The following is an 11,556-nucleotide window of genomic DNA, read 5'->3' as shown; positions in this document are numbered from 1 at the left end:
GAGTGCACCAGCCTTCTGGAAACCAAAAGAGCTAGAGAATACTCAAAGAAAGTATACTAGAGTGTTTGGGAAAACACTGGAACAAAAGCCTCTCAACATAAAGATTTAAGTAACTCTGAACAGCTTAAGAAACTCTCATTAGCCTGAAACATAAGAACTAAACTCTGTGCATGTACTGATTTTACTCAGAGTTATCTATATTCAGTTACCTCAGAAATTTTACCCATGATTTCACCTGACCTTTCCCCCCTATGTTAAATAAAATATTTTGTTACTTTGGAATTTCAAAACATTTTTAAACACATTTTATTAGGATATGGTAAACACAAGTCAATCTATATCAAACACTTTTATACCCCTATATCCTACCCTCCTACCCTCCCCCCCCCTTTTCGGCTTCCCACATCTTGAATGTAATTTAAGTTAACGTGGACTCCCAATCCTTCCCTCAGGTTTCTGGGCTGAGCCAAAAGCCAAAATATTGTATTGTGACAGGGTGGGACAGCCAGAGTTTTTCAGGAAAGAAGAAAACACATTACTACGGTGGCTCAGTCAGTAAAGGGAAAGATGAACGGAGGGAAAATCTTGCCTCTGAGGGAGAGTAAAGGGGGGGGGGCTCATAATAACATTTCCCTATTTTGTTCTAGCGCTTTTAGACAAAGCAATAAAATTGCCTATATTTCAATAAATATGGAGTAAGAATACCATCGAACTGCAAAAGCAAGGTTTTGTTTTTTTAAATTGCTATTTACATATTCTAAATCAATGGTTCTACTTTTAAATTTCCATTACACTGCAGGACTCACTTCTAAACATATTGTACTTATTGTACTTTTCAGGATCCACTTATAATGTAACTCCACACTATTTCCTCCGTCCTCAACCTAAAATGCAGAAGTTTATCATGCAATACTGCACGTTGTATTTTATTTTTCATGTTTAATATGTAGCATTACTAAGCAATAAACTGATTGCATAGCCAATTTGTAGATTATGCAAAGGAAATCCCAAGTTTGCCATTGAGCTGCTCTTCTTCCTCTTTCAAGGCCTCACAAGTCGCCTGAGAATTGTGACTAACTTTTGGGTCCCAACCCACTCTTGAGAACCACTGTTCTAAATAATCATAAACTATTTACAAAGCTTACCATATTTGAAGTTTCAGTGTTGTATCATTTAATGAAATTGTTTTTACTCTGAAATCAATGCCTAAAAGAAAAAAGAAAATGCTATTTTATTAAAATTAAAAAATGGAAACAAATCAAATAAATTATAATTGTAAAAAGTATACAAAAATTCATATAATCTGTATTTTTCTTTGGACTTTACCAAGCAAAGTACACAGGAAAATGGCAGTGTTCATAGAACAAGAATTCCAATGCCTCTGTTTCTCTATTAAAGCCTTTTCTAACTCCTTCAGAGAAAATCCAAAGCCCAAACCCCTACAATGCCTTTTATTATGGCCAACCAAGATAACACAAACTACCTAATAATAAAGTTGGATCCACTGGGATTTTTGGGTGATGGGGGGGGCTAATTTTAATCAATTCTTCCCTCTCACTGCAGACCTCCAGCTCCTTCTGTATCCTGTTCCCAGGGGTCATCTGCCCCTGCCAGATTAGCATTTGGAAACATTTTGGACCACAATGGGAGAGAGGAGGTGAGAAAGTCACTTCCATCATCGAAGATATTTCCACAGAATTCAAGGCCAGGGAGGGGGAAGGATGGGTGGGTAAAGGAGGGAATAAAGAGCAAAAGACTTGCCTAATTTCTGATTCTGCACTAACTACTGTTGGATTAGGGGGCAACATGATCAGACATGGCAGGCTTTTGGACTACAATTTAATTGATAGAACGAACATTACATGAAGTATAGTTTGTGCCAAACATGTTGCTATGCCTATGCAGAGTGGACTATAACTTTCTTTTAGGAAAACATCTTGTTATATAGAATTATCTACACAATGTGACATTTATATAGGTTTGTACAGAAGCCAGAACATCAGTCAAGAGGGGCCTGGTATGTAACAGGGTACAGGAAGGTCATTCTCAAACACAGAGCTGGAAATACTTAAAAATAATAACTCAGTTGGGGATTTCCAATCCTACAGGAAAACATTTTCCATTTGACATAAATTTTAATAATGAATTGACATGAGCATTTTTATTTATAAAACAAGAACTAAAGAGTGCTGAATCAGGTGAAAATTTAATCTAAATTAAAATAAGGCATATTGACTTCTTAAATCAACTTTACATTTATTGACCTAAAAGGTCAATGAATGTTAGTGAAAAAGAGAAGTCAATAAGTATTGCATGCATGATTTGTTCATAGCTTTATATAAAATTTTAAACAAATTTCTGAAATAGACAAGGCTGGAAGGGGAAAAATGAGAAATGTAGTGTCAAACGCCAACTACACTGCAGATAAATACTAAGCCACAGTATTATAACACAATATATGGTCATCAAAAGTAAACTACCATTGATTACTAACCAGATAAATGCTATTTTATCGTACTATATTTGTTTGTATTTTCATCTTGGCTTATTCTATAATTATAAGTGCACAGCAATCCAAAACCAATTGTAAGAAACATTTTCAGACTTTTATAATAATTTGACTTTTTTTTTGTTACAAATGCAAGGATTACCCAGTTTAGGCAGGAGCCTGATAATTCTAAGGCTTCCACGACAGACTGTGCCATGGGTCGCCCATTATCCCTTCAGTGCTGTTAGGGCCCATTCATTTCTTCAACGGCTACACTACGGAACAACAACTTCATTTTCAGCTTCTTGGGGCAGAAAGGAGTGATGCCACAACAAATGAACAAACTCAGCTCTTCTCTACAAAGGAGGGTTGGTATGAATTCCACAGCACAGGCAAAATCAAAATTTACTGCTCCACCCTTCTTCCTTGTAAATGAAGAAGCCAGCCTTATGATAGATAGGTAGGATACAGGGACAGGAAGAAATGGCTGGTGGTTTGCCTCCCCGGTGTGAAGGTAAGAGAGACTTCTCCCACGCCGTCACTGTGGGCATAAGGAAGACTAGTATCTGAGCAAATGACATCACTTTGAAGTGCAGGTCTATAATGTGTGTGCAAGTGAGAGAACATTTTTGTCACAGGTCTCTATGTGCCTTGTTACGTTCACATGTGGCGGCATAACTGCATACTATTTGAGAGTGAAGAGAGTGAACAAAGAGATTCCCAAGTACGTGTGCGTGAATTAAAGACATTCTGCAGATAATGCAGAAAGAAAGGAACAGTGTCAAAGACTGCTTGTGCGACATCTCCTCCGCTCATGCTTGTCTGCCTCCATCCAATGTTTTTACTATCTACAACAAAAACTCAAAATGTAAGGAGTATTCTTTGGTGCCTGTTTCTATTAATCCAAAATTTAAGTTTCATCTCAAAAGCATTTTGAGATTTCTATACATATTTTGTATACAATATCTTATAGCATTACTGTGAATTTCACAAAGAGGAAATATGTCATGGAAGTATCCTAAAACTTATTTGGCAAGGAATTTCCATGTTCACTTGGACATGCAAATCTTTTCCCCCCATAAACTTTCCCCCTGGCATTCAACGAGGTGCCATTGTTTAAACAAAAACAGTTATTCTTTATAGTCTGCTATTCTCAATGTGATGAGTCTGCCTTATGATCCGTATAAGTTTAATTAGAAAACTATAGCTGCTTATAATTCACAAAAACTGCATAATTGAAGAGGAAGAAGGGCAACCATCCCTGAGAGTTTAAGTGCTGAATAAAGTGCTTTCAATGAAAATTTACTGTGAATGCATTTTTATTTTTAAGAAAAGCAAATCTTGAACAGCTAAATGCTACTATCCACAGCTGCAACACTCCAAAATATTGCTAACAAACTAGCAACGCACAGCTAAAATCTGTGGTTGTGAGCAGGATTTGATATTTACCAAGTACAGGAGACAAAGATTCCAGAGCACTGAGGAATGAAATTTTTGCATATTAACCTTGTTGCTGGGTAGTCCCTTGCACCCTAGATAAAAGAGATGGGACTCCCTCTAGGTAAAAGCTAATTTGGAAGCAGGAAAAAGACTTATGCAACCTATGGAAATTTACAGTGCATTCTTAATCGTTACACATATTTAAATCCTCTAAAGCTTATGGGCTTGGAAGGGTGTAACTCTGAGTGATAATGTGCCTTCTCTCCAGTCTACACTGTTTGCTGTACATTTAGGCTGCATTCACAGTGTACGTACAATTGCAACATACCCTTTTGTCTGCCATACAACAAGGATTGTGCCTACAGGGCAAATAAAGTTTACAAACCAGACAAAGAACTCCTATACAATCTTTAATAGTTCCTATCTACAGATTAAGCAAAAACCGAGATAACCCCAGTTATACAATTTGACACTCGACTGCTCTCATGGGACAAGTAGCACTTGCCTCCTGGGCAAACATCTGCAAATCAAATGCAATTGCCTGCCCATCCCTTCTGCTGCCTACCCATTTCTGTCCAAAACTGGCAGTCACCATAGTACTACATAAGGTTTCCATGGTGAGGGAAACTTCAGAAGCAGGCTATCACTACGAGTTGCGAAACAATCTCACCTGCTAGGAGAAGGCAAACACAACATCCATATAACTTTGTTACAGTTTATTATTATTATTATTATTATTATTATTATTATTATTATTATTGATGATGATGATAATAATAATAATAATAATATACTTTATTGTCATTGTACATAGTACAATGAAATTAAACATGCAATCATTTCGGTGATCTACAACCATACTCATATACACTCACACAACCATTCACAACCATCCCATAACTCCCTTAAGGTTCACATTGCAACTTAAACCACCAATGTCACCCAAATTCCAATTTCAGACAGCATTTAAAGCAATAATAGCTCTCGAATAAAAACTATTTTTTAATCTGTTTGTCCTTGTTTTAATTGTCCAATATCTTCTACCCAAAGGCAGCAGTTCAAACAGGGAGTGTTCCTTTCCCAGTAAAGGAAACAAAGCTAGAGGTCCTGCCAATCTCACTATGACAGAAAGCAGAATGACAACTCACCAGGTACATTATCAGTGCATTATAAGCAGAGTTACACCCTTCTAAATCCATTGACGTCAATAACTTAGAAGGGTATAACTCTCCTTAGGATTGCTTTGTATACCTCTTGAATGATAAACAGAATGACACAGGATGAGCCAGCACCAGTACTGATCCTGACACCATGCCAATGCAAGCACACCAATCACACCAACAGTTATGCCAGTCTGCAGATTCTGCAACTTGGCTGTACATTGCAATGTAGCTGACATACAACAGATGCAGATTGTTTTTACACTGGCTACACAGCAACGCACAACCAAGCTGTGGATTTTCACCTGCAAACACCCAGCCTTAGATACGCTTTAGCTAGGAAACAATTTGCTAAAGAGGATTTTTAAAACCAGACACATAATAGAGCTTTTAAATAGCAAGTCTAGCTGAAAGAAAGGCTATGCTTAGTCCAAAGCAGGGATAAAGCTGCTGTATCTAAAACCTTAAAGAATTAGCTTTGGATGATATTGCCAATATGATCACTTTAGAGCATGAAACATTCTGATTAGTATCTGCTTTAACAGTAAAATGCTCGCTCAGGTATAACTTATTCTTTAGATGAAAATAATGCTTGTTTGTATCCCTTCATTTCAAACCAAAAGAACGCATTTTATATATTGCACATGCATGCACACACACTAACAAATCCTAGTACTCTTGGTCATGTCCCTGTAAAAACTAAGAGGCAGGGGAGGCTATGCAAACAGGAGAGAGGGAGCAGAAGAGCAGCTCTTCAGGACACCATACCTCTTGCTCAATCCCAGGCCCATCCTTCCCCTACTTCTACTCCCAACAGAGAGGCAGGGTCTAAGAGGAGAAGTCATCACCCTTCACTCAGAATATTCCAGATGAATTTGGCCTTCAAGCCTTGGTTGGACTCTGCATGGGTGGAGAGATTCCCCCCCCCCCGCATAAGCGAAATACAACCAAGTAACCTCCACCACAGTCCAGCAAGACCAAGAAGACATCTACCAGGCACGATATGTGCACTTGTTCGCTGGGAAAGTTCCACTACTGTCTCTGAGCACCACTGAAGGGGGTGAGGGATGTGGTGCCTTCATGTGGAAGTCTCAAAAGGTGACAACCAGGACAATTGGGCCGCTATAGCCCTGTACAACACTGTACAAAAAATCCTTCAGCAGTATCTTCTGACTGGTCCTTAGTTGTGGATTCTAAAAATGCATTTGACTATGATGAGTCTCATCACATGAGAGATTTCCCCCCCCCGCGCATAAGCAAAATACAACCAAGTAACCTCCACCACAGTCCAGCAAGACCAAGAAGACATCTACCAGGCACGATATGTGCGCTTGTTCACTGTGAAAGCTCCACTACTGTCTCTGAGCACCCCTGAAGGGGGAGAGGGATGTGGTGCCTTCACTTTTTACATTGCTGTCAAACACTTTTTACATTGCTGTCAATGACTCAGCATGTAGAATGAGAGAGGTGATTCATATTATTAGTTTTCGCTGCTTTCCCCCCTTGCGCTTGGTCTACTTGTGCGAATAGAGTGTCAAGTGAGCCAGGAATTCATGGATTTCAACCACAGGAACTGTCATGCTCTCTGAAGCTGCAAATTTTTCTCATGAAATCATGGAAGTTGCTGTGGTTAAGATTTGTGACCTGCTTACATGCTACATTGCTCCTATAAGCAGACACAAAGTAATGTGTAATGTGTAAATTTGCTCTAAGACCTGGTCTAATATATAGCAGAATGCTGAGACAGCTGAATGGACTGAATACCTTTTCAGGCTGCAGGTAGAAGATGTCATTTTTAGCATTCCTCTATTTTTTTTAAAAAAAAAATCCCTGCAAGTTAAAAGTAGCCCATTGGGGTAAATGTTCTGCCTCAGTCCATTTTAGCAGCCTTCTGATGCTACAAACAAGTCCCTGTTTATTTGCAACAGGCATGAACGTGGCCTTTAACATCATGCTTAAATGTTCAGTCCCCACACACACACACACAAACGGAGCACAGCAAAATGGGATTTCTGGTTTTGGACACCCTGAATCATATTTACTCCTTGCTACCAAGAATGAGTTTAGTACATAATGAACCTCATATCCTTATAAAAGCTGAAGAAATTTTATTTGGAAAGTCAACAAGAAATTTAGAGCATTCTCAGGAAGATCTTTCATTCAGATCCCCAGAATTTATCCAGCCCAGATTGAATGTGCGCTTGCTAAAGTACTCCTCTAAGTGTGCCGTGATACACACAAGTCAGGATTTACCGTATTAATGCCAATGTGCCCTTTTACCGAGCCCTTTCAGAAAAATGCCACTGACATAATTTAGTTTTATCTTTAAAGTTGCATCTTTAAGTCACCCTGCAATGTGGAAACTTCCAAAATTTGCCATATTCTGGGTTTCCATAGCATGGCTTGTTACAAAAAGCTTTACTTTACAGTTCTGGAAATAAGTCTTTCTCTCTGGCATTGAAAATTGGGTTGAAGACCTTTTAGACCCACCCATTAATGAATGAATCACACACGAGGGATAAATTAGAGAAATGCAATGTATTTTCAGCAGCCTTTTTTATAATTGTTCTGTAACTGATAGTTAATCTTCTTCTGGATCTCACCTATGCATAAAAAGCTCTTTTTTCTTTATTATTTTCCCTTGTATTACAAACCTCATTGTCTTTCTTAAAACTTATATTATTTGAGGAATGTTGATCGTGTAGAGGAATCAGGGAGGGCTTAATAAACCTGGATAGTAAAATGCTCTCTTTTCTAAATCTCTTATTCTAATTTGTATGTGTTAAAGTCAGGATCTTGGCTGATAAGTAAGGGGCACAGACTGAATACAAGTTTAAAAGTTGACATATGAATCAACTCTCTTGGTTGATGCACATTAAAACCTTCATTTCACTGTATTGTACAACACTTACAGAAACAGGATTGTCTGAATAGTTTGGCATGAACACAAGTGGCAGTTTTGAATTGCTGCTGCTAATCTTCCAAAAGCAGGCTTTTGCAGAATGGTCTCACTGACCTGCAAATGCTATTTCGCTGACCCACAAGTGCTATGGTGCAGAGTTTGGGGTTCAGGTGTCACCAGTACACTGATGACACCCAGCTATATCTGTTATTGGACAGCCATCCAACTTCCACCCCGCAAAATCTGGCCAAGGGTTTGGACGTCATGTTGGAATGGCTAAAAAAGAGAAGGATGAGAATGAATCCACTGAAGACAGAGGTTCTGTGGCTCGGGGGGAGGGACTTTGGGATTGGAATCCAGGCTTCTAGCTCTTGATGGGGCTCAAGAGTTTTTCTGTCTTCACCAAGCTTGGCAACTGGTTCTTTTCTTTTCACACCCTGGCCTAGCTATGGTAATCCATGCAATGGTCACCTCCAGTCTTGACTACTGTAACTCACTCTCCACTGGCCTACCCTGATACCGAGCACCTGAACCTCATTTGTTGTTGCAGGGCTAGGGAGTACATATACATGTTACCTGTCATGGGTCATCCAGAACCATTACAATAGCAGGGACCCTTGGGAGCACTCCTCAGGAGTAGAGCTTTAGGGAATCAGCTCTGAAGCAGCAGAGTTCAAGCAACAGGGCTGTCAGATCTCACAGCTGACAGCTGGGGCAAAAGCACCAGGGCTTAATGTCCACACGAATACTCTGCACAGCAACAGACCGATCAAGAATACAAGGTAAATGTCCATATGGTCCTCTGTGCCTCCTCTGTACACATCCTGGCTCTTATTATTCTAGGGCAAGGTAAAGCTACAGTGTTCTATCAGTCTTCCACTACTTTGAGTCTTTTTTCAGGCTGTATGCCCCTTTGTTAGCTCTGCATGGTAATGTGGCCATCAAGATGGAGCCAGGTATGAGAACTTATCCTTGGCATTCATCCCCAGATGGAATCAGCCAAAATGGACCTCATTCCCCTCATGTCAAGGGAATTTAATCCCCTCTGTTTGGCCACCTCCCCCCTTGGGTCACGCATTCTGGTCCTTTATTCCCAGGAAGAGATACATTCTAGCATTTGGCATCCCCAGTCTCTGCACTCCTCCTAGGTATCACATTCCTGCCAGTGTGAGAGATGGTCCTTTGATTGCTGGCTAGAAACATCTGCATAAACAAACCTTAAGTACTGGGTACTTGTGAGGACCACCAACAAGATGGGGGATGCTTAACAGCAGCTTATCTCTCCCCTGTTTTCTATTTATTTATTACATTTCTAAACTGCCCTTCCTGCAAGCAGGCTCAGGGTGGTGTACAACATTAAAATAATCTAAAATTAGCAATCATAGCCTAATATTTACATGACACCACTGATACAAGATTTCTAGTCCCCAGTTTATTGACATGGGGGAGAGGGTAGAAAGGGGTTAATGAACCGGATTGATGTTAAAACCGTTAAAAATCATTAAAAACTGTTGCTGTCTTCAATGATATGCTTGGTGGAACATCTCTGCCTTGCAGGCCCTGCGGAATTATAATAAGTCCCGCAGGGCCCTGATGTTAGTAGGCAGAGAGTTCCACCAATTCGGAGCCAGGGCCAAAAAGGCCCTGGCTCTGGTTGAGGACAGCCGGATGCTCTTTGGGCCAGGGACTTCCAGTAAGTGTTGATCTCCTGAGTGTAATGCTCTCTGGGGGACTTGCCAGGAGAGTCGGTCCCGTAGGTACGTTGGTCCCTGGCCATTTAGGGCCTTAAAAGGTCAAGACCAAAACCCTGAACCTGACCTGATACTCAACTTGGAGGCAGTGCAGCTGGCGGAGCACAGGCTGTATTTGTGGAGTGGACAGTGTCCCCGTAAGGACCCATGCTGCTGCATTCTGGACAAGTTGTAACTTCTGGATCAGCCTCAAGGGCAGTCCAGCATAGAGCGAGTTACAGTAGTCAAGCCTAGAGGTGATCATTCTGTGGATTACAGTGGCTAGATTGGGGCGAGACAGGTAGGGGCCAGTTGCTTGGCCTGGTGCAGATAGAAAAATGCCAGCCTGGCAATGTTTGTGACCTGGGCCTCCATTGATAGGGAGGCATCCAGGATCACACCCAAACTCTTGACTACCTGTGCCAGCATTAAAGGTGCATGGTTGAGGGCTGGGAGTTGGCACCCAAAACCTGAATCTCCTCCACTCAGCCAGAGAACCTCAATCTCAGCCGACTCTGCTTCAGCCATCTCACCATGGACTCCAAACCCTTGGCCAGATTTCCTGGGGTGGTGTCCTTTCAGTAACAGAGAAACTGCATGCCCTGAATGTGGGTGGTGATGTAACCAATAACAGAGGGGGTTTCTCCACATAGGCTAAACAGTAGCATATAAAATTTCATCTGTGCTTGTGGCATAGACCATGCAGTAATCTAGGTAATGAACATAACTTTCTGGCTAGGCTCAAAGCAGGTCTGCAATCCAACTTAATTTCTGCATCCATTCCGAGCCTGCCACATATGCATGCAGAACTGAATCATTCTCATTGTTTAAAGTGGACATTTGTTTTATTCAACAGGTAGTAATGTCAGTCTGTTTCACCAAAAATAAAGAGCAATCTTGTGTCACCTTTTATTTTATTCAGTATTCAAATATGTAGTCTAGAGATCACTTCATCAGATTTGGATATGGCCAGAAATATAGGGGAACAGTTGCTGGACTTGCCCCAAAAGATCATAGAAAGTATTGTGGCATACATAGTCAGAACAAACCTAGCCTTTCAGGGAAGCATACCAAGGAGGGAGTCTAGAGACCCAGAATAGAGTAGCCTTGAAGATCAATAGGAAGAACACATAATGGTAACAATGGTCTTGTGTAGATTAGAAGCTGTCTAACCCAAAATTTGTAGAGGCCTAGATACAGAAGTATCTGAGAATTGCAAGAATATCCAGCTTCCCAGAAATAAAGATATGATTCAAGGACAAGAATACTGGTCGAGGGCCAGAAGATAGTCATATATACAAGAAACTTGAAATTATCTTTGAATAATCTGTTAAGATTAACAGTAGTGAGAATGAACTAACATTCTTTATATATTCTAAAAAAGATATTTTAAGTATAGATAACATTGTATGGTGTTTGACGTTATAAGAACAAGTTAGTCAAGAACATGCATCCTAATCAAATGGGCAGTTAGTTATCGCTAGGAGATGATTTTAAAATCCTATAAATATGGGAAGTTGAATTGATTGAGAGCTTCTTCTCAGAAGTACTGCTTTGCCTGTGACCTGCTTACATTTGGGGTAAGAAACCTTTATGGACTCATGTAATCACTCTCCTTTAATTATCTATGTAGCAATGATGGATGGATAGTATAATGCTTTGTTGATTTAGACTATGTGAAGAATGCAATAATTATGATTTAATGAAAAGCTTAGCACAAAAGCAGAGATTCTCTGACAGTATTCTGAGTACTATACTCAGAACGAACGTATAGCATTACTGAGATGTACCTCTGGCTAGGAGTTAAATGATTTGGTATAGGAAAGCTAACTAGAC

General features: G+C 40.1%; 1 protein-coding gene across 1 annotated transcript in view; it reads right to left on the bottom strand.

Moving 5' to 3' along the window:
- The window catches only part of LOC107113250 (ras-related protein Rab-10-like), a 51,773-nt gene extending 50,172 nt beyond the window's left edge, over window positions 1-1,601 (bottom strand). The window contains exons 1-2 of the mRNA XM_015414551.1: window positions 1,559-1,601; window positions 1,146-1,206 (exon numbers count right to left, since the gene is read on the bottom strand). Of these exons, the coding sequence (XP_015270037.1) occupies window positions 1,146-1,206; window positions 1,559-1,601 (104 nt within the window). The remainder of the gene's footprint in view (window positions 1-1,145; window positions 1,207-1,558) is intronic.
- Window positions 1,602-11,556: the final 9,955 nt, after the last annotated feature.

Source organism: Gekko japonicus, unplaced genomic scaffold, assembly GCF_001447785.1.
Source record: "Gekko japonicus isolate JY-2015 unplaced genomic scaffold, Gekko_japonicus_V1.1 scaffold559, whole genome shotgun sequence".
Taxonomy (NCBI): Eukaryota; Metazoa; Chordata; class Lepidosauria; order Squamata; family Gekkonidae; genus Gekko; species Gekko japonicus.
This window is presented reverse-complemented; position numbering and strand designations above follow the sequence as displayed.